This window comes from Rhamphochromis longiceps, linkage group LG10, assembly GCF_057381845.1.
Source record: "Rhamphochromis longiceps isolate RC_006_pf linkage group LG10, R_longiceps_female_GT1.1, whole genome shotgun sequence".
Classification (NCBI taxonomy): Eukaryota; Metazoa; Chordata; class Actinopteri; order Cichliformes; family Cichlidae; genus Rhamphochromis; species Rhamphochromis longiceps.
Genome location: NC_140566.1, coordinates 9,040,537 through 9,068,377, shown reverse-complemented (window position 1 = coordinate 9,068,377; position 27,841 = coordinate 9,040,537). Strand labels below are relative to the sequence as shown.

Sequence of the window (27,841 nt, the reverse complement as noted above, 5' to 3'; positions counted from 1 at the left end):
TTTGGTCGTATAAGCTTCATCTTTGGCCAGTGTCAACTACACACTTGGGCCATGTTAAATTGCGGAGCTTTTGAATTTTTGCGATACGGTGAGGCGGTGACGCCACGGCGAATTTCGATGACTCGCCATGAAAATCTTATTGCCTCTCATTCTGTCATACATTGTCCGATCTGGACCAAAGAGCACACATATGATAAGGCTCCAGCCCTGAACATATTTCAACTGCCATATTTGACATCAAGGACAGCGCCACCTAGTGGGAACAGGAAATGTCATGTTTTACACTTTGAGGTACAGTATTGTGATGGGGGACATCTGCAGCCTCAAATTTCTCCAGAAAAGCCTTAAGGAGTTGGTCTTGGGTTACAGTGAAAACTGTGAGTTTTCGCGAAAGGGTGTGACCCCAGCAGCATGGCGAATATTGATGTTTCGCCATGAAGAAACAAATTAGTATAACTCAATGAAATCCAATCTGATCAGTACCAGACTTTACAGGCATGATGTCAGACCCGCCCTGAACAGATTGATGTGCCCATTGACAGGAATATGCAGAGCGCCACCTAGTGGCAACAGGAAATGTCATGACTTATACTATATATATATATATATATATATATATATATATATATATATATATATATATATATAGATAGATAGATAGATAGATAGATAGATAGATAGATAGATAGATAGATAGATAGATAGATAGAGAGATATATACAGTGTTGGGGAGTAACGGAATACATGTACCGCCGTTACGTATTTAGAATACAAAATATGAGTAACTGTATTCCGTTACAGTTACCGTTTAAAAAGGTGGTATTCAGAATACAGTTACTTTGTTGAAATAAATGGATTACACTGCGGTACTTTCCTGTTTCATTTTGTCGCGGGTCAGGACTGTTTGGGTTTTGTTTGACAGCTACGTTCTGTTGTTCCAGGCGGCAGCATTACGGTTGCCATGGTTACAGGGCGACGCTCTCTCTCTCTTTCAGCGACTGTGTGTTTCCTGGGTGAGAGAGCGCCTTTTCGTTGTTGTTGTTGTGCTAAGCTAACAGGCAGAATGCTACAAGCATAGCTCTAAAGAATGTAGCATCATGGGCAGTGTAGTCCGTGCTGCAGGGAGAATGGACTGCCATACACGTTATGTGTCTGTGAGCGCGAGGAGGGAGAAAAAGGCGAGTGGAAAGGTACGAGCAGTCATCGAGGAAAAACGGGAGCTGGAAGCATGTAAATATAATAATAACCACTGCAGCCAAGAAGAGTGCCTGACGAGCCCAGTTGTAAGTAAGCTATTAAGACTCGACTGTACACCGTGTTCGTGTTTTCCTCCGAAAACAATAAGTTCCGTTGGAGCAGCCTTTCAACGCCTCTCTCTGTCTCTCGCAAGAAAAATTGACCCACACAACAAAGTAAAGCTATTTTTCGGCTATGAGCCGACAGGGACCCCGCCGTATTAGTCAGAGGTCCCTTTACTACAGTTCGGAGTCGCGGACCTTCAGTAATAGTAATAAATCACACAGCAATAGTACATTCACGTTGTTGTAAAAAGCACGATAATATATTAAGTAATCCAAAGTATTCAGAATACGTTACTCTCATTGAGTAACGTAACGGAATACGTTACAGAATACATTTTGGGGCATGTATTCTGTATTCTGTAACGGAATACATTTTAAAAGTAACCTTCCCAACACTGGATATATATATACATATATATATATAGATATAGATAGATATATAGATATAGATAGATAGATATAGATATCTAGATAGATATAGATATAGATATCTATCTATCTATATATATATATATATATATATATATATATATATATATATATATATATATATATATATATATATATATAATGTTCTTCCTCTACACCCCCCCCAATTTTTTTGCACATGTCGAGGAGCGTGTCAGGCTACATTTCACTGTGTGTTATACTTGTATAACTATGCATGTGACAAATAAAGAACCTTGAACCTTGAATAAAGAGCCTTGACTTACACTTTGTTGTACTGATTTTCACATGTTCATCGTGGACACCTCAAAAGCGGTGAATATCACTGTCAGTCCCTCATGATGTTTCAGTGAGAAAATTGTGACTTTAAACTAAATGGCGCACCCCAGTGGCAACGCTGTTCACCATGACAAATGAAGTGGCTTTTGAGGGGCTTGGAAAGTTTCAAAAGTCTTGAAGTTTGGCACACACCTCCAATGTGAAGACGGCTTTGTTGTTATGATATCATTTTCCTTGAATAGGGCGAAATGGCTCCACAGCGCCCCCTACAAAATTTCAAAACATCAGCCCTTGCTCTGTGTTTTATCTATGAGTCTGAAACCTGGTAAGCTCATGGAAGATGTCAAGATGTACAAAAAAGTCTCCTGGAGCAATATCCCAAATCCAACAGGAAGTCAGCCATTTTAAAATTAATGTGTAATTTTGGCGACATTTTCCCCTCCTTTCAGGCCTCATACTTTTACGAACTCCTCCAAGGGATTTCATCAGATTGATGCGATCTCCAGTGTGTGGAATCTAACGACCTTTGTGATGTTAAATTGCGAAGCTTTTTGCGTTCAGGGAAACGGGGTGGTAATGGCGGCACATGGTTTCAATCACTCGCCAAAAAGCAGTAATCTGCTGTCACTCAAAAACACAATGTTCAATCTCTCCCAAAGGTCGCAGGCGTGATGAGACTCGAGCTCGGAAATGTTTGTTATGCCATTTGTCATTAATGGTTAGAGCGCCACCTAGTGGGACGACTATAATCATGATTGAATGAGATGAATTGTTAGCTGGTGGTTAAATGCATAAATTCCATCAATGTGACATCAGGTCGGACGTGCTGGTTGTAGGTGTTGGGCGTGGCTCGATGCGCGGGGGGTGCGAGGGCCCTCATAACGCTGCTTGCAGCTTTAATTATTATTATTATTATTGGTATTATTATTATTATTATTATTATTATTATTATTATTATTATTATTATAAATGGGAGTCATTATTTTAGTTATCTTCCCATTGCAAAGCATCTATGACTCTGTGATTTACTAACATCAAGAGCAAAACACAATTATAATCAGTGTAACTATGTCCTGTGATTTTATACAACCAGAGTGTCTTCATCCATCTAACAAAATGCTATCGACAAAAGTAATTTTCAGATGCAGGACAGGTTTAAACAGAATTTTTTATTAATATTTATTTAGCTGCTTCAGACTCAGCAACTAGGTATCGAGCAAATGCCAGCGAGACTTTTAATGAAGGAGACGCATCGGTAGTGTGTGAATACGTGTGTAAACATACTGACAAACCTTCTCTTGTGTCACTGTTTTAGATTGCTGGCAAACAGGAAAGAGGAAAAGGAAGGCAGACAGAAGTCACAGCAGGCTGGGCTAAAAATAAATCTCACTAAATCAAAGTTCGAAGCCAAGCTCGCTGAGACGTGACAGGCTCACATGAAGGGAAGGACAGACTGAAAAGCTCTACACTCAATTAACTGTACCACTGCCACACCGAGAACTAAGCGGAATGACTAGTGGACAGGTGTGGAATAGCAGCACTGGATAGCTCTGCTGCAGTTATGGACAGGAAGAGAGTGGGTGGGTGGAAATCAAAGGAGAAGGTGCAGATAACGTATCGTTATTTAGTAACAGCTGAGATTAACATTTTATCTAATTACACAGTTTCACTACTACTTTTTAGAGAGAAACAAGTAATATTATGTAAAAACAGTTCATAGACCATTAGAATAAGTTTGATTACACTTTTACATGCCATGAAATATTGTCTGAAAAGAAAAGAGAAAGAAACAAAAATGCCTGAAAATAGCCTGTGATTCCTGTGATTATTATTATCCTCCCACCTTTGCAACCAAACCAGTGTCAGCATAATATAATCACCAGGAATGCACTGTTTAAAATGATCTGCTGGACCTTGATAAAATGCTTCCTGGAGTTTCATTATTTGGCAAAGGTACTGATATTGTAAATCCTCAGAGGTATGTACATACCTTTACAATGTCATGTTACCGAAATCCATCAGACACTTTCCACTGTTTGGCGTTTGTATCAGCAGAGAGCTACACTATTTATTTATTTTAAATCATCACTATTGCAAGCTCAGCAGCTGACAGGATTTCTAATGGTTTGAAGATGAACGATACAGAGACAGACAGAAAGAGAGAGCCTCAGCATGCGTTATCAGGGTGTCCTTGAGCTGCTCCCTCTTTCAAAACATCAGAGGGATCTCTGTCTGATCACGTGTGGCAGACTGTTGGGAAGAGGCAGAAACTGATACACAGACAGAGAAAACATATCTACTGCTGCCATCCAACTATAAGCTACTGCAACTCATTAAATTATCTTTTACCTCTAAGGTGATGATAATTCCAAACATATCTCTTAGTTGTGATTTGTACAGTATTACCAGATTTCTGGACATGCTGTCTGCATGCTTGTATCGTATCAGCCCTGTTTCTCCTGTACTCACCTGAAGCCTATGCCCATGTTCAGTGGCGGTCTTAGCCTGTTTGGCGCCCTGGGCGAACACCCCCTCTGGCGCCCCCCCCTCCACACACACACACATGAAGAGAGAGAGTATGCATTGTATGCAAACTGCTACTAAGCAGACATCATAATTCGTCATACAATGAGAACAGGACAAATCAACAATTAACACTGACTAATCAATATTATATTATTGTATATATTGTTTGGAGTTTAGTCTGTTACTGTTACTATTTTTACCATTTCTTCTTGGAGGAACTATAACCCACATAATTTCCTTAGGGATTAAGAAAGTATTCTGATTCTTAATGTTTTAGGATACATGACCTGCCATTATCCAATGACACATCTGCTTACCTGTGTCTTTTGCTCGTTTCTCCTTGTAGGAGCCATAATTAAATGTATTGAATTTTAATGATCACTGGGTTTTCATTTGTTTGGTTGCTATGGTGATGTGTAACGGGAGTCACGTGGGTGGTAGCGGTGACATTAAGAGGGCACTGTCAGTCTGTCATTCATTGGTTTGATTTTGACAGAGAGGAGGGCTGGGTAGCCGTAGGTTTTGTTGACCACAAGGAGTTTCCCCTTGTTGCATTAGAGCCTGTGATGTTTTATAAGTTTGAATCGCGAGCCGATCACATTGCTCTGTAAACTTTTCAAGCACTTTAATAAACAAGCAAGCAATTCCACCTCTCACATTATTGCGTAAGGTTGACAGCGCGTCAGGCAAATAGGCAGGCTCAGTCCCCGGCCTCTAGCGACTGTGGAAGTCGCTACACTCCTCCTCTTCTTTTCTCTTTTTTTTAAACTTTAAAAATGGGTTGTGTGTGAGACTTTAAATCAACAAAATATAAAATATACATTTTCAATTGTTATTGTGTGGTGGACCACTGGAGGGCTCCACTCACACCCAGTTCTCAGGAAGTGTTGTTGCTGTGTTTTGGAGGGAAAGTGTTCAGTTCTGTGGTGATGAGTAATAAACGAGCAGTGTTTATCGAGAGCTCTCGTGTCGTCTGTGTTTACCTCCACATTGGTGACCCCTGACTCGAACATGCTGCAGTCCGATGGTGGCACCGACTCCGCTCTGGATGCATCAGCAGCCACCAGCTACGTTTGCTGTGGCGCTCGAGCTGCCGGACTTTTGGCTTCACGATCCCCCGTCGTGCACATGGAGTCTCTGTTCGCCCTTCATGGCATCTCGGCTGACGACACGAAATATCACCATGTGGTGGCTTCTCTCGACCCGCTAGCCACCCGTCGTGTGTTGACTCTCCTCCGGGACCCACCCACCCGAGGGAAGTACGCTGCCCTTAAGGAGCTGCTTCTTCGGCGCTATGCCCTCTCCGACGCAGAGCGAGCCGAGAAGCTCCTCTCCCTCTCAGGCCTGGGTGGCGGTACGGCTCTCGAACTGATGGAGCACATGCTATCCTTTCTCGGACCGGACGACGGGGGATTCCTCTTCGCCCACATCTTCCTTCCGACAGCTGCCGGCGGCCGTGAGAGCCGGCCTCGCCAACTCTCCGCTTCTGGGCACCAGAGGTGTGGACTCGAGTCACATGACTTGGACTCGAGTCAGACTCGAGTCATTAATTTTATGACTTTAGACTTGACTTGAAAAAATGTTCTAAGACTTGTGACTTGACTTGGACTTTTACACCAATGACCTGGGACTTGAATTGGACTTGAACCGGTTTACTTGAAAAGACTTGATATTTTACCCCAAATATAAAATTTAACATGCATATTATATAGAGATTGAAAATGTGATGTCATTCACGGGTAGAACCGCAAAGGATTCTGGGAACTCGTGGCAAGCGGTACTAGCGCACGCAGGCTTTCAATTAAAATCAGTGATACAGCGATAAAAAGAAACACAAAAATGTCAAGAAGCTGTTGTATTATTAACTGCAATAGCCGGTCGCATGACAGCCACGGGAAGCCGACGGGTAAAGAGATCGGTTGTTATCGGATTACGTCGTTGAAGAGAAATTGTTCAAGCCATGTTTCCGAAGTAACAAAGACGCGACGGATGGCCTGGATTGCAGCCATTCAAAGACCAAATATAACGTCCCAGAACACTCCAGCTTACAGGTTAGTCTGCTCCAAGCATTTACACGAAGGTCAGTGTTTTTTAGTAGTTAATACGTCATTTTTCTTAACATAATTGGTGATATAGGTTACAAGCAAGTCTGGTGCTGAACAGAAATTGTCCGCTATGCTCCTTTATTTATTGTGCATAAATAGTGAATTGTCCTGACACAATATTGCGTTTCGCTTCTGTTATTATGGTACATTGACAAAAACATATACTTTTATTCACAGGATAAAACAGGTTTTTTGTATCACTAATTGCCCAGTACGATTACAGCATACAGTATTATTGTCACTGCTACATTTCTGTGATGCTACCAGAAATTATTTCCACTACTAATTAATTACCGTTGAGCTCAAAGGTCCTATTAATAAACGGTTAAGGAATGTGTATTTATGACGACAATTTGTGAGACTGGTAAACTTATGATACGTACGATCAGAAACGGCCCTAACCAATCTGGCGCCCTAGGCAAGATTTTAGGTGGCGCCCCCCTACATCAGCAGTGTAGTGTAATGTTGTAACAAATAATATTTCTATTAAATAAGCTTTACTTTGCATTTTAATTAACGTGGGATTATTTTTTGTATTTAGAAATAATAGTACCACCTTTTTTTTCTTTTTTTTTCAACATTTGTGGCACTGGCGTGGCGCCCCCTGATGGACGGCGCCCTTAGCATTTGCCTATACGGCCTATGCCACGGGCCGGCCCTGCGTACGATGGTCTTTCGTTCTACACGGTGCATTTCAAGGTCCTGCACCCATCCGTCGGTAAACTGTACCTGGGCTTGTTGCAGTGACCTGAAGTTACTAAACTTCATGAGTGTATGCACTCACTCCAAGAACCGTATAATTATAAATATGCCTATAAATATGCTACGATGAGATAGCTGACTTCATCTAACTAGCAAATGTTGTCCAGGCTACGTTGGTGATACAGTTTTTTTTTTAATGTGTATGATATTTTTGTCATGCGATTTTAAAGCTGGTCCTACAACCGCATCCAAGAATAACATGCAGCTTATCTCAGAACTGTCGGTGAAAATTATTCTTGGAGCTAGGTTTAATTGAGCTGCATTTTAAAGAGGTGCAATTTCACAATTTGTGTATATTTTCTAAGTTCACTATTTTGTCATGTGTTGAGAAAAACACAGATTTTAAAATTACATGGTCTAATATTTACATTTAGCATATAACTGCAACATTATTTTTTCGGTTTTTTTTTTTTAAAGACTCGAAAGGACTTGAAATTCAAAGTTTCAGACTTGTGACTTGACTCGGACTTTTACACCAGTGACTTGAGACTCGACTCTGACTTGCCTGACATTACTTGAGACTTGACTTGAGACTTGAGGATAAAGACTTGAGACTTACTTGAGACTTGCAAAACAATGACTTGGTCCCACCTCTGCTGGGCACGAAGGATTATCGCTGGCTGAGGACGCGGATCGTATTCTTCTGGCTACCCGCACTTTCCACGATCACGACCTAGTTCCAGCCTCGCCGGCGGCGCCTTCCACTTCCCCGCTGACCTGTACCAGATCCTTCGCTGACAGCAAAGATTGCGGCACAGCGACACCATGGACGGGACCTCTGTTTCTACCATCAGCGTTTTGGCGCCGGAGCGCGCCACTGCCTGCTGCCTTGCGCTTTTCCGACCCTGGGACATGGACCCTGCCAGCGCGCTGTAGCGGCCACGACCGCTGGCGACAAAGAAAAACTGCTCTTCATAGAAGACTCGCGCTCTTGGAGTCCGGCTCCCAGAAGAGCCTCCTTCCCTCGTCCGGAGCCGACAGTTTAGCAGCGGGCTGTGGACCGCAGCTTATTGTGGCTAATGGCTCTCCCATCGCAACGTTCGGGGAAAGGTTCGTGACTGTTTGTTTTCATGGTCGGGATTTCCAATGGACCTTTCTTGTTGCCGCTAGCTCTGTACCTATTTTGGGCGCCGATTTTCTTTGTGCCCACGGACTGCTGGTCGATGCACTGTCTTTTTCTTCAATACCCTGAATCGGGCTAATTTAGTGACTTCAGGGAATGTTTTTCAGCATTTGCTCTTGGAGTTCCCTTCACTGACTTTTCCTAATTTCTCGAACACGGCAACGAAGCACGGGGTTGAACATTATATTCCGACGGTCGGTCCCCCGGTGTTCGCGCGCGCACCGCCTCGACCCCGCGAAACTCTCCGTCGCTCAGGAAGAGTTTTCCGCAATAGAGCGCCTCGACATAGTGCAGCGCTCGAATAGTGCCTGGGCTTCTCCGCTACACATGGTGCCCAAGTCAGACGGTCGGTGGCTGCCGTGTGGGGATTTTTGCCGTTTGAATAATGTCACGGAGAACGACCGTTACCCCATTCCCCACATCCAGGATTTTTCCGCCCACCTCGCCGGCACCTCGATTTTTTCTAAAATTGACTTGGTGCGGGGGTATCACCAGGTTCCCGTGCACGCCGAAGACTTCCCCAAAACTGCCGTTATTACCCCTTTCGGCCTATTTGAATTTTTGCACATGCCGTTCGGCCTGAAAGGTGCCGCCCAGACTTTTCAGCGGTTGATGGACTCTGTTTTGCGCAGGCTGCCTTTCGTCTTCGTGTACCTTGACGATATATTGGTGGCCAGCTGCTCTGAGAGTCAGCACGCGTCCCAAATGCATCAGGTTTTCCAGTGCTTGGCGGCACACGGCCTGATCGTCAACCCCTCCAAGTGCCAGTTCGGCTTGCCGGTGCTGGATTTCTTGGGCCACCGCCTTTCCGCTGACGGTGTGGTTCCGTTGCCAGACAAGGTCCGGGCCGTTTCGGCTTTTCCGTGTCCTGCGTCCGTTAAAGCACTGCAGGAGTTCTTGGGGATGGTCAATTTCTACAACCGCTTTCTCCCCAGAGCTGCGCACCTGCTGCAGCCTCTCTATGCTGCCTTGAAGGGTAAAACAGCTAAGGACCCGATTGATTGGCTCCCTGAACGCATTCAGGCATTTTCTGGGGCCAAGACCGCGCTGGCAAACGCCGCCCTGCTGGCCCACCCGTTTCCGTCGGCGGAGATTGCGGTGACCTCCGACGCGTCGGACGTGGCAGACAGGGGCCCCCAGTTCATTTCCGAGCTTTGGTCTGCCATGGCTGACGGCCTGGGGGTCAAGGTCCACCGAACCACTGCGTACCACCCGCAGGCCAACGGGATGTGCGAACGTTTCCACCGGTCGCTTAAGGCCGCGTTCCGTGCTTCTCTCACAGATGGCAACTGGGTTGACCGCCTTCCATGGGTTTTACTGGGGTTGCGCTGCGCAGTTAAAGAAGACCTTGGGGTTTCCCCGGCTGAACTTGTCCTTGGTCAGCCCCTCCAGGTCCCCGGGAAATTCTTGCCTGAGAGCCCACCCCGTGCTTCGCTCCCTCTGTGCTGTCTCTCCGTCCCCCAAGAGACTCGTTTTCTCTTCCTGGCCCAGTGCACCATTGTGTGCCCGACACCTTTGTTCCGAGGTCGTTGGACTCTTCGCAGTTTGTTTTTGTCAGGCATGACGCTCGTAGGCCTCCGCTGTGTCCACTGTATGACGGCCCCTTTCGGGTTATTCAACCGGGCCGGAAGCATTTCCTTTTGGATTTTGGGGGTCGGCAGGAGGCTGTTTCTATTGACAGACTTAAACCAGCACATGTGCTTCTGGATGACCAGGTGGTGCCGGTTCAGGCCCCCCGCCGTGGCCGCCCGCCTTCCAGTGGACTGGACAACCCTGCTTCTTCCTCTGGGAGCACCCCCCACCTGGCGGGGCCCGAGCTATCTTCAGTTTTTCCTGACCACCCATGCCAGCCTGGCCCTCAGGCTCGTTTCCCCTCCGCCAGCTCTCCACCTCCGCGGTTCAGCCGTTCTGGATGTTTAATTAAAGCAAGGGTTCTGGACTAGGGGATGACCCTACTGGGTGTTTGGGGGGGGCATGTGTGGTGGACCACTGGAGGGCTCCACTCACACCCAGTTCTCAGGAAGTGTTGTTGCTGTGTTTTGGAGGGAAAGTGTTCAGTTCTGTGGTGATGAGTAATAAACGAGCAGTGTTTATCGAGAGCTCTCGTGTCGTCTGTGTTTACCTCCACAATTGTTCCCTTTACCCCGAGTCCTAAAGTGTATATTTATTTTTATACTCTTAAATATTTATTGTTCGTTTACTTGCACTGCTGTAACTGGAGCCTCGTCGTCTCGTCTCTCTATATACTGGACTGTATGTAGCGGAGATGACAATAAAGTTTAATTTGACTTCAGCAGCGAGCAGACGCACTGAGGGCTCTCGCGCTCACTTTTTGCGTATAGAATTTTGAAAGCACATCGGTGCAAATTATAAGTCTGTATCATGATGTCTGGTGTTTTCGTGTTTGTTGTTTTGTTTTTATTTTCTTTTATTTCGCGAGTTGGTTATTAGATGCTGCTCCAGCCAGTCAGAGAATCCCCCGCCGCCCCGCCCTCTCCTCTCTGCGCCGCAAGCAGCAGGCGCACTTCGCAAACGAAGGGCGCCCTTACTCCCAGCAAATGGGCGATAGAAAACCGATCGGTGCCTATGACATTCCCAATATGCGCTGGCATGATGTCGGGGCAGCATGAGTACAAGCAATTTTTTTTTTTTGCCGATGCCCGTGATGCCGCCCCGGGCAACCGCCCGTGTCGCCCGTATCGCCCGTATCTAAAACCGCTACTGCCCATGTTTTCATATTCAGTGGTTCCTCGCTAACGCGGGTCACCTTTCGCGGCCTCGGTGTTTTGCTTTTTTTTTCTCTTTTTTTTAACAGCGCATTGTGTTCTGCGTCCTGATCTGCTGTAAACCATTGTCAATCAATCACTTGCCGTGTCTCCTGTACAGTACAGAATGCGTTCAGCTTGTCAAATTTACATAAATCTTCGATAGCTAGTAGTGTGACTCTGAAGTGCTGTACTGTATGTTTGCAAGTTTTCTTCCCAACAAACACAACAATGTCGACGAAACGTTTTGCATAATTGTAAAAAATAAAGTTGGCTACTTAGCGGATTTCACCTATCGCGGGTTATTTTTAGAAGATAACTCACGCGATAAACAAGGGAACAGTATATTCTGGCAGTTATCTCAGTAATATTTTTGAATACTAAGACATTTATGTGCCTTCTGTATATCTTTCTGTGAAACTACCAGTACACATTCTGATAAGTCTGCAAGAAATGTATTTTTATATGGTAATTTTGCAAAGATTTGAGTTCTTAGCTACTTGATTCCTTCTTTCTTATCAGTAGACCTATATGCGATTCACTCTGATTCACCTTTTCGCAGTCAGTCTTTGCTGACAAAAGGTGACACTGATTCAACATTAGAGTTTTTATTCAAACAATAATTATTGGCATAAAACAACTGCAAACAGTTTTCATTTACACAAAACAACCGACTAAAGTCACATACAGAACAAGCATACACCTTTTTTTTCAAAATATTTGAGTCGCCTTTTTTGTTTTATTGTGAATCATGCCTCAGAGCGTATCATTCATGCATTGACATCATGCAGCAGTATCTCTATGAGAAATAGGGCATTTAAGGGAAAGTTGGCATTTCCTTACTATTTTTGGTTAACTTAATATCCTCAAGGTTACATAATCTCATGACAGTGTTTTGTTAACAAAATCTTTTAAACAAACATGTGATATCGAATTTGTCATTGAACCTATATGTTGTACATGGGCAGAGATTACAGTTTTATTTGATTCTAAAAGAGGGATTCACACAATTGGAGACAATAGAGGACAGCCCGCATCAAGTAATTGCCAGTAAGCTAACTAACCATGTTTTCTCCACCTCTGGGACACTGAATGCTATCAGTTTTCAAGATCCACTTGAGTGTTTTTGTATTCTAACCTCACATTTATACCCAAGGGGTTAAAAAAAATCCCTTACATAATCAATACCTTTGTGAAAACTCAACGTCATGACCCCATATTACAAAGGCATAACCCCAAAAGGTTGGATGTCATTTCTCTGTAAGCTCTTTGTATGTTATGACACCTATTGTTCCAACCTGCCGACATGAATAGACCTGATCTATATATGCCCTACTTCTAACATGAATCAGACTCAATCGGACACAAATAATATGTATAACTGCTACCCTCACCAAGTCATCAACAGGCTAAAAAGGTATGTTTTCCAGAAACTTAATTCCCAGCTGAAGGTCCATTTGCTTACATTGTGTGTTTCTGCTTGGAAATTTTCACTAGTAGCTGAAGTGACTGTGCTTCCTAGAACCTTCTCTTTTATAAGGCCTTTTGTTTGTAGTAGCTTTGTTTCCTCTTTTCATTCTTTCTCTGTAAACTGTAGCTTAGATGTGCACACAGCTCACTGTGCAACGGTTCTGAATCCGAGTCGCATATATACCGAGTTCAAAGGAATATGGCTAGATGTTCCAAAAACAGAAGATAGAGTTATATGCAGTATATGTCCTTGGCGCAGAATATCATTTAAAAAAAAAAAAAGAGAGACAAAATTCATCACAAATGAACCAGTTGGAGTGCCGTTTTCACAATGATCAATCTTTTTAAATGAAGAAAGGCCAGTTGAATACAGTATGTCAACTTGAATGGCTGATTCTTTTATTTTAAATTTGTTTATCTTCCATAATGATTCACACATCATTTTAAGTGTTTTGATGTGGTTTACTTTACACATCAATTTCTTGTTCATTTTGTATGTGAATACAGAAAAGTGTAAAACTCTATGTAGTACTCTCTGTCTCATTTCTTCCAAAGAAGCTGTTGAAGGCTTTTACTGTAACTTCATTTTTAGAGAAATCTTCAACCTCATTGGCCAATTATAGTTCAATTCAATTCAATTCAATTTATATAGTGTCAAATCACAAAAACAGTTCCCTGAAGGCGCAAATGTCAGAAATTCCCTATGAGAAAGCACTTGGTGAAAGTGGAAAGGAAAAACTACATTTTAACAGGAAGAACCTCTAGCAGAATTAGGCTTAGGCAGCTATCTTTGTGGGAAGCCCCTAGCAACCTAGGACTTTTACACTCTAACTAAGGGTTCAGGATCACCTCCCATATGGAAAAGATATATATAAATCTTATAAAGTTTTTATCTGTCTTGTATGAAACTTATATGAAAAGCATGTTTGTACTGCCCACAGAAAATTGTGGCATGAATAGAAAATTGAAATAAGGTATCTTTTCTGTCCCCTAACTAATTTAAGATGATTGCATTCCATAATAAAATACAAAGGAATAAAACGTTAGCTCCATGAGTTTAGTTGCTACCGCAATTTTTAACGCATGATGATGACAACGACTAAAAATGGCATTTTAAATTATGGTTTTTCACCCATGTTAAAAACAGTTTGCACGCATGCAATTAGACTCTGAAAACCTTAATTTAACCTAACATTAATTTACAGGAAAAAAGCAAAAAAAGACCGAAAATATTAGCAAGATATGAGTGAATATTTATCTCCCCAGAAACTTGACTTCAAATGAAAGACAGTGCGCCTTTGAGCTGGATGTAAAATATTAGCTGCTTTTTGCTAGCAAATGACCCTTTCTTAACTTAAACTTAATGCATTTAAAAATGTGGTTCTGTGTGACTAACTTTTAACTCTTTAATTGTCATATTCATATTTGTTTGCTTCCCACCATATATGGGAAAGAAAAAGTTGCCAACAATAGATTTTCAAGACAAAGCAGTTGGTCACCTCAAAATATGTAGACTTGCTCTGTGTGTATGGTGATTGTTTCTTTGTCGTCTCCGAGAAGTTTGGAAAGTTAGCCTGGTGTAACTTAATCCTTATATTTTTGTTAAGCCACTGTTTTGGGTGCCACTCAAGGAAGGAGCCCTGAATTAGTCCTTGAAATCACAGACAAAGGCTATGAACAGCCAACATGTTTCTCTGCACCTCAGGAAGGAATTAGTCTTTGGCAGTAATTTGTTAACCTGCTCTATGATTCAGAGGCTCCGGGCATTTCCTTGTCAATACTCATATAACAGCAGTAGTTACAAAATATTTTCTGTATCCGAAATATAATCACAGAGTCACCTTAGCCAACTCACTTGGAGTGTTAGATATTAGATTAAGGAAGGTAGGCAGTAATTTGTGGGGGGAAAAAGAAAAAAGAAGCTTTTACATAATCTTTACCCAGAACATTCATCTAAGTTCCACACTGCACATAAGTTATGCCTTTGTAGCAAACAAACAGGCTTGTTTTTACCGTCATGCATACAAGAAGGTAAAGAGTGCTGTGCCTTATGCTTTCACTTATTTGTCAGTCATCAGCTTTCAGTGGGAATAATTGCCTCAAAATCCCGCAGCTCTCCTGTTTTAGAGCACCTCTGTGTGGGAGAGTCCTACATACACACACAGGACCTAAGCCAGAGCCTTGTCCCTCTCTGCAAGTGTGTGCAGGGATGAGTAGGACCACACCTTCTGAGAGCACTACCTGAAACTGGAGATGCGGGGGTACCAGTGAAGGGTTAGCTTTCATTGTCTTTGTCTTTTTTTTTGCCCCTCCTGGTTCTTTTAAGCATAGACAGGTACAGGGCCTTTGACTATTAACATACAATGCTCTGGTATTTATTGTTTTACGTAATCTCTATCACTGAATCCAGGTACTTATAGTCAAGCAGGGTTAAGGAGATGAAAGACCTAAAACACGTAGCGCTGGATACTCTGAGCTCCCTGCCTCCATTTCTACGCAAACTTTCTGTATATTCCGTGTGACTTTTGGAATTAAGTTGCCAGCCATTTGTGCTCTGATGACATTTTTGTAGGTTTCTTTTGTCGGGAAGAAACCAATTTTATTTTTATTTAATTTTTTGTTGTGGGGCAAGATAATTTTTTACATCAGGTATGTATTTTTTTATATGAAATACTGAGTTTATATTGCTTTATTTCAAATGCTGTCTTTGATCATTATGACCATTTTTACATGAATCGAACTTGACAAGTCAGTGGATGTTAATGTCTTTAAATCTACCTTTTATCTGTCACTGAAGTGACCGATAAGTGTACATTGCTGTATCACTGTACATTGACACTGATCTCAGAACATTAAAATCATATAGTGTTAAATTTGTTGAGGTACTTTTCTCTAAGAGTTCTTTCTTCTTTCATAATTTGTCAGAAAAACTACAAAAGTATCACTTTTTTAATATCTACAGTGAGATTATATGTTGAAAAACCCACCAATTCTCTATTTCAATGGCACAAAAACGTCTCCGTTAAAGGGACTGACAGTGTTATTCTCTGCTTTTTCTCCGATATTAAGGGGTATTTTTGTGGGGCCGAGATCTTTCAGCTATTTCTGTGAGAAGGGAGGGGAAGCAGAGCTGACACAAAAGGCAACATTATTCCCCAGCGGATCTGCGCTACATCCTACCATGAATGGAGTATTGAAAAACATAACATTGGGGACTAGATTATTTTTCATCCCTCATAACTGAGCCATTTGTCCCAGAGTTTCAAGTGGTTTGTTGGTACAGTCTGCAAATGAGACAGCCGTGGTTCTCCAGTGCTGCGCTGGTGTTAAAATCCCCACCTCCCAATTGGATGTACAATGACTTCTCTGTGGGCTTCTGGCCTTTGGAACTGTACCTTTGGAGACAATGCAAATGGAACTGACCTGGATGAAAACATGTCAGTCCATAGTTTCTGCTTTTACGCTTTCTTGTCACTAAATGGCCTTGCGAAAGTGGTGTGTTAAATTTGCCTCGGCGAGCCCCCAAACGTTATATTTATACCGTAGAGCTGCTAAATATTTTAATGTCCCTCTCACATGCCTTTGTCTTTTTGCCTAACGCTCTCCAAGGAGACTAGAGGCGCCCCCACAGTGTCATCAGGTGCCTAAGCATTTTGGAGGTTTCTAGTGACAGATTGCAGGAAGCAGCGTTTTTGCCTGACGATGGGGACCACAGAAAGCAGAAATGTCTTTTTGTGCCCCCTAGGTCCGGAATGTCCACTATCTCGAGGGGCCAATATCAAATTCTCCCCTCATCATCCCCTAATACACATTCCTGTGTAAGGTCAGGGGGGATTCTGCATGAGCAAAGAGACAAACAACCACATGCTTCTAACAACACTTCTTGATTCTTTGCTTGAAAGCTCCATGAGAAATTTGGAATTGAGCAATTGCAAAATTCCTCATCACTGATGAAGAATTGAGTCTGCAAAATGAAAACAGGCTTCACACGCCAGTCCTATAACATCAAAGTGAACTGGATACTAAAAAAAAAAGTGATCAGGGTGTTTAATAAATTTATATGTTTGAATTATATAAACAGAACACAAACCTTCTGATCAGGCTGAAACTGATTTGAGCAGTTCAGGAAATTTAGGTCCAGCCTAAGCTAAATGCATCTATGACACAATTCGCTGGTGTTTCTATACTTAGCTGAAAACTGTGTTCCCTTCCAGTCCTGTTTTTAAGGAACAAATAAGTTTCACAGCACTCAGATTTTAGAAGTTTTTGCAATGCCCTTGTCTTTGTCCTTGCCCTCATAATAATTTTTCCTGTGAAATTAAAGTAAAATCCGGTGTCTCCTACTACTACTTTCTAAAAAGTAAAAGGGCACGATTTTGATTGAAACTATACTGTAACATACCATAACACAGTAATGTGCTGTTTGCATTTATTTTTCTTCAAAGACAACAGCACTGATATTAATAAAGCATACTACTATGCAAAACATTTTGTATTTTATTGTATTGTAAGTTAGAATATAAAACACCTTGAGGCGATTGGTTTTTAAAGCCTGAACTGTGAAATGAATAATGGCCAACAAATTATTTTAAAAATGGGGAGTTTATTGAACCATCTGACAACTTTGTTTTAAAAATTAATTAAATTTTAATTTCCATATATGATTTTTAATTTGTTTTTGTATTGCCACATCTGAGATTTATTTTTTTAAGTCCTTTAAAATTTTGTAAAAACAGTTTTTATTGTTAAATTTGTTTAAGTTTTTAAGGTGAAAAAATAATAACACTAATGATGAGGAAGTCTCCACTACTACTACAACTAGATGCGGAGGAGATATAAATAAACTTGAACTGGATTTTCAGTATAATGCTACTGTGCAGTTTATGTTGAAAATTTTAAACCTTTTTGCACCACTACTGTGCATCCTTATACATTTTTCTTTTAATTAATTTGCGGTACTAAATAAATGTCATTCATTTCAGTTTCTCAGTTCTGAAGAATGAAGGGTATTTAGAATCTGGTTACATTACTATCTGACGATGATTACTGAGTGATTTGTCGGTGAATCCCAATATTCTCTGCCTGATGGAAAACCCCTTGAAAAAATGACACAGGTATCCAACTGTGCTTGTAACACAAGACTTCTCCAGCTGCTGATAATGGTCACAAGCTAACCTTCCTCACTTTCAACTATGAGGGCAACAGATGTCATCCTGCTGCCAGATCTGACCACTGTGTCCATTTTGTGCTTACAAAACTGCAATGTAACACAACACTTTGTTGTCTATATTCTCCTTGTTGTTTTGGCAGTACCATTAATAGATGGTGCCATGTCCTGATATCTGTGAAACGTGGGTGGCTGTTTGAATGAAAACAGAGATTCCTCACATCCTTTTTGTGTCACTTAGGAAACAACCAGCGTCATGTGATTCCTGGGAAAGATTTTTGTCTGAGCTGTCCTCTTCTATCAGGCTTGACCTCAGACTACCATCAATACAATACCAACAGCTTCGGGCTTAATCAGTGAAAACAATCCAATACTACTAATTAGGCTTGTCTGAACCAAGATTAAAAACAGCTGGCTGCAATGTTGTAGTAGAAAAGTGTAGCCCACTGGTTACATCTCAACATTACGGGACACCAAATTAGAGGGACTGAGCGAGTGTGAATCTGTGTTTTGCAGGCGGATGGCCAGTCAGGGAGCCATGCGAGGCCAGCGCGTGGTGGAGAGTGAATGCAGGTGCTGGAACCCAGCCGTCTGGCTCCTGGTTTCTCTGCTGGGAACCCTCGTCTTGGTAGCCGTCAGCATTCTGTTGAGATTTGGTGAGTGCTTGGAAATGGGAGTACATTCAATGAATTGCTGCACATAAGGGAAGACCGTTCACTCATGATGCTACCTGAATGTAATAATGCAGAAAGCTTTACTTCATGTCATGTGATAGTAGACAACAAATTATGTTTGTTCTGCATCATCATTGCTGTGCATTGTTGTCCATTACAATGTGACAAAAAGAAAAGCTTAAGGAGTTTATGCTTTTCTTTCAGATTCTCGGTGACCAGTTTTGGATAGAGCAGCTTATTAAATTATGTCATTTCCCATAGGGGACATATTCCCACTAACCAAAGGCTGGACTGTGGCTGTAAGAAGTCTAAAATCTTAAGTATGCTGTACACTTCCATTAGATTATTTTTTTTCAGTGAGTGCCTTCAACATACTGTCTAATCCATGAATTCACTTTGAGATTTGGGACATCTCCCAAAACAGAAAATGTTGCCATGGAGATGAATTGAGCCAGTTTGTGACACATGAGATGATTTCTTCTGTGCCACTGTTTAAGCACATTCGAGGCACTAATAATGCTCGAGAACCTGGTGTACTTGCAAGTAAACGCCCTGTAGATGAGTGCTTTTGTGTCCACAGCCACTACCTGGCCAGTGTTTCCACAGCAATAGTTGGTTAAAAGCCCTGCAGTTGATTTTGAAGTGAGACAAGATCAATTTGACTCACTGAATCAACACGTGGGCACAGCAACTTATTTAAATGTGCTGGCAGCACATAACTGCTTTTGTCTCTGGACAGAGCCAACAGATGACGAAACGTGTGCCTCACTAACCTTTTAATTTTGTGCTTTAATTTCAGGGGACATCAAAATAAGCAGACGGGCTTTACCCGGTAAGTAACATCCAAGTTAATCGCCACTTACTTTTCTATTTCCTTGCGATCCGCTCTTCCAGAAAACAAATGCAAACCCTGCATGAGACCTTAGGTTTCATGTATGTTCATGTTTCAGAGTCACAAACACATGGGACCAGCCCGTGAAGTGACCCACATTGGGTGCAATGGTTATCTCTTTAGTGTCTTTGCTCGGTGCAGAAATCTGAGATATTGTATTAGTCTTCGGGCATAGACTGTCCTCCATCCATTGTGGGATGTAGCCTCACATCACAGGGTTGCACATGGACCCCTTGTGTTTTGCATAGCAATATATATACTTAAGCATGAAAATGCTTCAATGTAGTCAGCTTAATATAAAGTAAGCTGTACTTGATGAGAGTATTTGCAAAAGTTAAAGCAGGATGCTAACATATTTCTGTAGCATCGGGTACAGTCTGAACAGGCCTGCTGTTGTGATTTCAGTCTGTCTCTCATGTTACAGGAAAATAGATATAGTAGATATAGTGTACAGTAACTATAGAACAACAAAAACCACCTTTCATCAAATAATTTAACCATACACTCTCACTTTCTTTCACATGTCCAATCCTCCCTTTGTTTTCAGACAGTGGCGTGCAAAGCCCAGTGAAGACGGAGTATCAAGGTAAGTTTGAAATAGACAGTGACCTCCACATCCAGTCCACACATTCACATCCATCTGGCAACAGCCTAAAACATTCGGGGTGAAAAAATTATCTGCATCCTAGTCACGTCATGAAAACCTATCAGCGTCTGGCTGTATGTCAGTGAAAGAAAGTACAGAAGGTAGCACAGCGCCTGGGGCTCTTTAAACAAGGTCACTTTCCCAGCTCTCCATTTCTCTAATCCCTACTTAATTGCTATATAACCTCCTATCCTCCTCCTGCATCCATTTCACTCACTTCCAAGGAGTCATGTGGCTTATTGATAGCCTTAATTTAGGATTAGACTTTTTTTTCCCAGAGGAATTTTTTCTTTCCTATTACCTGTCATTACATTAGAGCCTGGCCAGTCTCTTTTCTTCATATCAGAAGCACATGTTTTCAAAATGTCTCCTCTGAGAGAGAAAGCCTGACAAATATTTTCTGCTCATCTCTCTGAAGTACAACTGATGAATGGGCGGAGCAGGTGTGAGGGCAGAGTGGAGGTGCAATACAACGGCTCGTGGGGCACCGTGTGTGATGACGATTGGGACATGGTGGATGCAAATGTCGTGTGTCGTCAGCTGGGATGCGGGGTGGCTGTGGCGGTGTCCAGCAGCTCTAAGTTTGGACAGGGCACTGGGCTCATCATGTTGGATAATGTGGACTGCAGAGGAAGTGAAATGGAGCTCAGCCAGTGCCGTAGTCTGGGGTGGGGCATCCACAACTGTTACCACTATGAAGATGTGGGTGTCACCTGCAGAGGTAAAATACAAAATTCTAAGTGGATAAAACCCCAAGTGGGAGGAGGAAAAAAAGGAATAAACATAATGAAATTGCTGCTTTTCTTTTCATTCGGCCGCTAGAACCAACCTTGCTGGGGTTCAGAGGTCTTGAGGAACCCAGCACACCACCCCAGTCCATATCTGGTTTACGTAAGTGCCCTCTGCTTTTATGAAAATGAGACTGGTCTTCTGCCAGTGTATAGATAGATAGATTATTGAAACAGATACCTAACCCAGCAAAACATGAAAATTAATATAATAAATATGTCATGACTGACACTTTGTTCATATAAAAATTAAAGCTGCACTAATTTGTATACATAGGTCTATACAAAGTCATTTGTATGTGAGTGTGTTAACTCACTGTATTATAATCATTTACCTACAGAAAAATGATCCTCAAAACTGAAGTTTCTCTCTGTCTTGTAGAGACTTTCAGTTCATATTTGCTGTTTTACTGCACTTTTTGCTATTTGTCCTTCTCTCATGATGGATGTGGACCCAAATGCAGAAAACAAAAGCCATAACCTCTATTCCAGCATAGCAGGAGTCCAATAAGTGTCAAACAACAAAGTCCAAAACCAGGGAATACTCACAAGCAGCCATGCAGGAAAAAAACAGTGAACAAAAACAGCATGACACGACAGAGAACTAAGGCCAGCTGAGGCTTTAAATGCCAGGGACTAATCCTGGAAAAAACAACAGCTGGGGAAAATAAAGAACAGGTGAAACACATGAATGATAACAGCACAGGGGATATAAAACTTAATACCAAATACAGGAGAGAACTAACTTGCAAAGTAAAGCAGGACACGAGTGACAAACGGGGCACAGAGACAAAAACTCAAGTTAAACTGAAAGCAAAGAATAATATGAATAACCAATAACCATAAACTGAAAGAAAGATTATAGTAACAAGCCTAGAAAACAAACTCTAAACAAAACATAAAATATAGCACAAAGAACTAGATTAAAGCAACAACTCTAAACATATATGACACAGAAAACCCAGGTCATGGGATGACTAAAGGTTCAAATGAAACAAAAAACTGCTCAAACTTAAAGCATACTTAAACCCAAAAGAAAACTATGGACCATGACACTCCGAGCCCAAAGGGAGAACGAACTAAAACCAACAAATTGAATTCATCTGGTGGCCATAAGCATGCCTGCTTATATTACTTTGTTTTGGTTGGATGTGCAGCTGGCAGATGTGTGTGAATTTGAAATTGAATGTTTGATTACATAGCAGTGAGGGTTTTTTTGTTTTTCTCCATACCATAATGCACCCAAGCCAATCTATTGTCGTAGGTCTAAGCATCTAAACCAACAGGTGTGAAGATTAACTCCACACCTGTATGTGGAGTTAATCTTCAGGGGACAAAACTGATGAAATTGCTTTAAGCAAAAGATGCTGCACTGCCTCGCTGTTAAATAAGCAGATTAGGTTTTTCATATACTTACATCAGTGCAATACAAATTTTAAAAGTAATATATAAACAAACAAAGTATGACACAGACCACAGGGAACACCTTTAATTTATGTTGTATACTGTAAAGAATTCACCATCAGATCAGTTTTTCTTTAGATGATTTTCACGCCCTAATCAAATTGTTGCTGACAGGTGGTATGCCAGATGTTGCCACGAAATGCAAGGGCAGGTTGCATTAAAGAATGAACAATGGTTTATTTTGTCATTGTGCTCAGTCAAAAATGCGGGAAGACTCACAAAATGAACAACTTCATTAATCAAGGAACACAAATAGAACTGAAGCAATATATTATTTCAGTTCACCTTCAAAGACTTGTGGGATAATGGAAACTTTTGAACACGCCCCAAAGGCCTCATGAATTCCAGGCCATACCTATTGTTTGCTGGGTTTGCCTTTGTAGCAGTCATCCTCTTGTGTTTTCTTATAATCCCCCAAAGAATTGTGAGAGACCAAAAGAAGAAGAAGAAGAATTTAGTTAACAAGTTGACGTATCTAGCTACTTTTCCATTAACCACTATGTAACCCTGTGGGAATTGAGTAAAGGCCTCCAAATTCAGGGCTTTCTTAAATAATGGACACATAAGAATGGCTATTGTCTCCTTGTTTCTGTCCACAAAGAGGCATATGATGACAACATCTGTGCTTAGTGCAATATTAGATGTCAATTTAGCGCTTCACTTTTGGTTTTTCTTCTGCACTCTGTAGTGTGCATTGTATTGCCTTCTTTCTGTGTATCAGTGTCAAATCACAGCAGCTGCTGTTCCCTTTGATACCCCCAAAATGACATACATAGAGAATCTAATAAAAACTTACAGAGTATAAAAATATGCTCTGTAAAGAAAAAGCTTTATCAAGATTAGTGCCTACAAATCCCTCCCTCTCCTGCTTACTTTAGGAGATGGCACCATCCGTCTGATTAATGGACAGAACTCGTGCCAGGGCCGAGTCGAGATCTTCTACCAGGGAAACTGGGGGACAGTGTGCGATGATGACTGGGTACTCAACAATGCCAAGGTAGTATGCCAACAGAGTGGCTGCGGCAGTGCTGTCTCTGCACACACCAACTCCTACTTTGGCTACGGTACCGGGCTAATTCTTCTGGACAACGTCAACTGCCAGGGCACGGAGCAGGACCTGACTAAATGCAAGAGCCTGGGTTGGGGTAAACACAACTGTGGCCATCATGAGGACGCTGGGGTCACCTGCACCGGTACTCTTAGAACTGTCACATTAGCATGAGTAGCACACCTGCAACTAAGATATTAAGTTCACAATTACACTTTAGCATGATAGCCTGCCAGAGTGAAAGTTATGTTATGTAAGTGAAACTTATGGCAAAAATTTAGCAAGTATCAGAAAATCAGTCAGATTCATCTTAGCTGGACAGCAAAAATGTCTGCACAGAATTTAGTTGCATTTCATAAAGCACTGGTATAAATTTTATTTTTCACCCACTTTAGGGTCCACTACTATACCACCAGTAGCAACAGGGGCCCAGAGAGGGCCGTGGGGAACACTGAACACTGAAGGTAAAACGTACCATTCACTACACACTATGTTCAACTTTGTGCAAACAAGCTCAGTCTGATTATTGCTTCTGTTCACCAGCCTGTTCCATTTGTTGTCCTGGGTTAATAATTAATAATAGGAACAAAATGTGCATTTTGATATATGACCAACAGGGTGAGCCATTCTTCCCCTGTTGATCATATACATGCTGCACCACAGTGCCACAAAACAAAGTGGTGCATGTGTTCCATAACCTAACCCTGCCATCATAAACGGGTTGTCTGGTGTATTCATGTATCAAGTAATTGTATTTTTTCTGTCTTCCCCTACAACTACACAAAAAGTTCCAGTCACCAAGTCACCAAGCACAACAACAACAGTTACAACAACAACAACAACCACCCAAACAAGAGGTAGCATTCTGTTTGATGTATAAAAATTAAGTGTGTGTGTGTGTGTGTGTGTGTGTGTGTGTGTGTGCGTGCGTTTTAGTATTGAACACTGTGCACCATCAGCAATGTAATCTACAAAGAAAAGAATTTCTAGTCTAAAATTGCAATAACGCATCCGTGTGTTTCGCCTCTTGCAGTTACGTCAGCCATTCGTGTGGTAAATGGCAACAGTAGCTGCCAGGGTCGTGTAGAGGTCCTCTACAAAAATGTTTGGGGGACAGTGTGTGATGATGACTGGGACATGCCCAATGCCAAAGTAGTGTGTAGGCAGCTTGGATGTGGCGCACCTATTGCAGCCAAGTCCAATGCCTACTTTGGCCACGGTTCAGGCCCAATCTTGCTGGACAATGTGCAATGTAGTGGATTTGAACTAGAGCTATCCCAGTGCTTCCACCTGGGGTGGGGTCAGCACAACTGTGGCCATCATGAGGATGCTGGAGTTATCTGCGCACGTAAGACCTTATTTATTTTCTCGCAGCACTAAACTAGGCTTCATTAAACATACACTTATAGCACGTGCATATACTGAACTTGGTAAATGTCTGTAATGTCTGTACTATTGTCATATGAACAATGTTGGGAAGGTTACTTTTAAAATGTATTCCACTACAGATTACAGAATACATGCCCCAAAATGTATTTCGTAACGTATTCCATTATGTTACTCAATGAGAGTAACGTATTCTGAATACTTTGGATTACCTATTATATTATCATGCTTTTTACAACTACATGAATGTACTATTGCTGTGTGAATTATTACTTTTACTGAATGTTACTCACCATACCAATACCGATTAGATTTTTTTAAAATCTTAATATAAAATGAGTAACAGTAGGGTGGACATTAGGTAAGGCTGCACTTTTTGCAGCGATCTCGTATAGAAAACTGTTTCACACGTATATAAAACAGGTCCACGGCTCTGAACCGTAGTAAAGGGACCTCTGGGTTCCGTGTCAGGCTTGTAGATGAAAACTAGCTTTACTTTGTTGTCTGGGTCAACCTTGCTAGCGAGAGACAGAGAGAGCCGTTGAAAGGCTGCTTCAATAGAATATTTTGTTTTGGAGAAAAACACGAAAAAGGTGTACAGTCGAGTCTTAATAGCTTACTTACAACTGGGCTCGTCAGGCACTCTTTTTGGCTGCAGTGGTTATTATTATATTTGCATGCTTCCATCACCCGCTTCTGGTCGGTGACAGCTCATACTTTTTGACTCTCCTTTTTCTCCCTCCCTCGCTCACAGACACATAACGGGTATGGCAGTCGATTCTTCCTGCAGCACGGACTACACTGCCCATGAGGCTACATTCTTTAGGGCGATGCCTGTAACACTCTGCCTATTGCCTTCATATTAAATCATTTTTGTGAATAATTTTTAAAAATATTTCTTCACGTCATTATGCGGGCCGCAAGTAGGTGTGACATGGGCCGCGAGATTGAGACACAGACATTAGAGCATCTTAATGCGTGTTTTGTCAAAAATAGAGAGGCTATAGTTAGGCATAGCCAAACATATGAAACAGGAAAATACCGCCGTGTAATCCCTTTATTTCAGCAAAGTAACTGTATTCTGAATACCACCTTTTTAAATGGTAACTGTAAAGGAATACAGTTACTCATATCTTGTATTTTAAATACGTAACGGCGGTACATGTATTCCGTTACTCCCCAACACTGCATATGAACATATGAATGACTTCTGGCTTTGCGGGAACTTCATGAGTTCCCCTAAAAGCCCATACCACCTATGTATCTAGTCATCTACACCCGCCCTGCTGGGCTGGCCAGTTGCAATGCATGACTATAGTACTTTGAGGACGAAACAGCCCAGAGAGCATGAAAAACAGTGGATGAGTCAAGGCACATCAGCGTCACTGAATGCCTCCATGCCAAATATGACTTCTTTCAGGCTAAATCAAAAGCACAAATATCCTCTTTTATATGTACTGTAAATCCTTGGTTCCAAATTAATCAGGAAATGTTTTAATGCAGTTTCCTTTTTAACAGTAGCAGTTGCTTTGAGTAGTTTTGCCTTTAGTAAGTAATTAGAACAGATAAAGGGGTGTAATTTGTGCAAACATCTTTACAAAAACATAGTCTGTTATAAACAGACTGTTATAAACAGACTTTGCAGAGGCAATATCTTGATGAAATTGCCTCTGCAAAGTCTGTGTCTGGGTTATTGGCTTCTAGGAACAGAAGAAGCAAACAGGTTTCTTATAAGTCATTAAAATCCCTGTTAGATAAGTGTGATATTACTTTTGTGACCTAATATTCAATGACTATTCCTTGAATACATGAACATAATTCTCTCTTCTCTGTTTCCCCTTAGCTTTTGACCCCCAGTTTTTTGATCTTGCAAGTGTGCGTGAATTCAGAGTAACAGAAACAATACCAACAACCACCACCGCAACCACCACACAACCACCTGAAGGTAAGTCACATATACCCTCAGTTATTTCACAATAATGTCACCTTCCTCTGGACTGATTCTCAGAAGCAATCAATGCTCAAAGTTTAAAAGAATTGTTTTTTATGTAGGTTTGGTAAGACTGGTGGGTGGCCAGCACCGGTGTGAGGGTCGAGTGGAAATGTACTTGAATTCAGGATGGGGCACAGTGTGCGATGATGCCTGGGACCTCCCAGATGCCCAGGTGGTGTGCCGTCAAGTGGGCTGCGGTGAAGCCATAGCAGCTCGGGGAGAAGCTTACTTTGGGCCCGGCACGGGAACAATCCTGCTAGACAACCTCAAGTGCAGAGGTACTGAGAGATCCCTGCAGAGCTGCTCCCATATATCCTGGAATGTACACAACTGCGACCACTCTGAAGATGCTGGTGTCACCTGCTCGCCATCATGATTTCAGCAGAACCGCACTCCCACCAACATGTGTTAGGATGTGGGTGTACCGTCCTCGGACTTGTGTACATTATGTAAATAACAGCTGACACATTGCTGAAGTAATATTCCACCATCACCAACATAAGTAACAGTTAATATGCCATTCCATGATTATATTCTATAACTATATAAGCCTATTAAGCACTTTATAAATATATTATGTAAAACAAAATGTACACAGTTGTTTGATAAATGAAGAAAAGTAAAGCTTTTAACTGTCTGTCTTTCTGTTTTTGTTAAAATATATACTGTACATGTTATTTTTCACTTAAGGAATATACTTGAGGAAGTCTGTGGATTAAAGCTATTTTTACAGAACAGCCTCTGCTCCACAATCCACAAATATGTATGATATAACATAAATGACACTGTATACTATAATCTATAACACTGAAATACACATAAATAAATGTGGTATAGCTTGTATATACATGAAATAACTGTGCTTTTATTCCATAATTATTTATATATATATATATATATATATATATATATATATATATATATATATATATATATATTAATTAGGGGTGCAACGATATTCATATTGATATTGAACCGTTCCAGTCGGGCTACCAAAATTTATCT

At 41.6% G+C, this 27,841-nt stretch overlaps 1 protein-coding gene across 2 annotated transcripts; it reads left to right on the top strand.

The window, feature by feature from the left end:
* The first annotated feature begins 1,012 nt into the window (after positions 1-1,012).
* Positions 1,013-27,603, top strand: LOC146660267 (scavenger receptor cysteine-rich domain-containing group B protein). 2 transcript variants are annotated; one of them, XM_085419542.1, is made up of 12 exons: positions 1,013-1,283; positions 18,462-18,601; positions 19,419-19,451; positions 20,059-20,097; positions 20,576-20,878; positions 20,980-21,048; positions 23,288-23,602; positions 23,853-23,921; positions 24,246-24,314; positions 24,491-24,805; positions 26,687-26,788; positions 26,896-27,603. In XM_085419542.1, the coding sequence occupies exons 2-12, from the start codon at positions 18,466-18,468 to the stop codon at positions 27,210-27,212; spliced, it is 1,767 nt and encodes a 588-aa protein (XP_085275668.1). In that variant the 5' UTR covers positions 1,013-1,283; positions 18,462-18,465; the 3' UTR covers positions 27,213-27,603. The 2 variants fall into 2 exon arrangements, with proteins under 2 accessions (XP_085275668.1, XP_085275667.1); XM_085419541.1 differs by lacking the exon at positions 1,013-1,283 and adding an exon at positions 15,130-15,427.
* Positions 27,604-27,841: the final 238 nt, after the last annotated feature.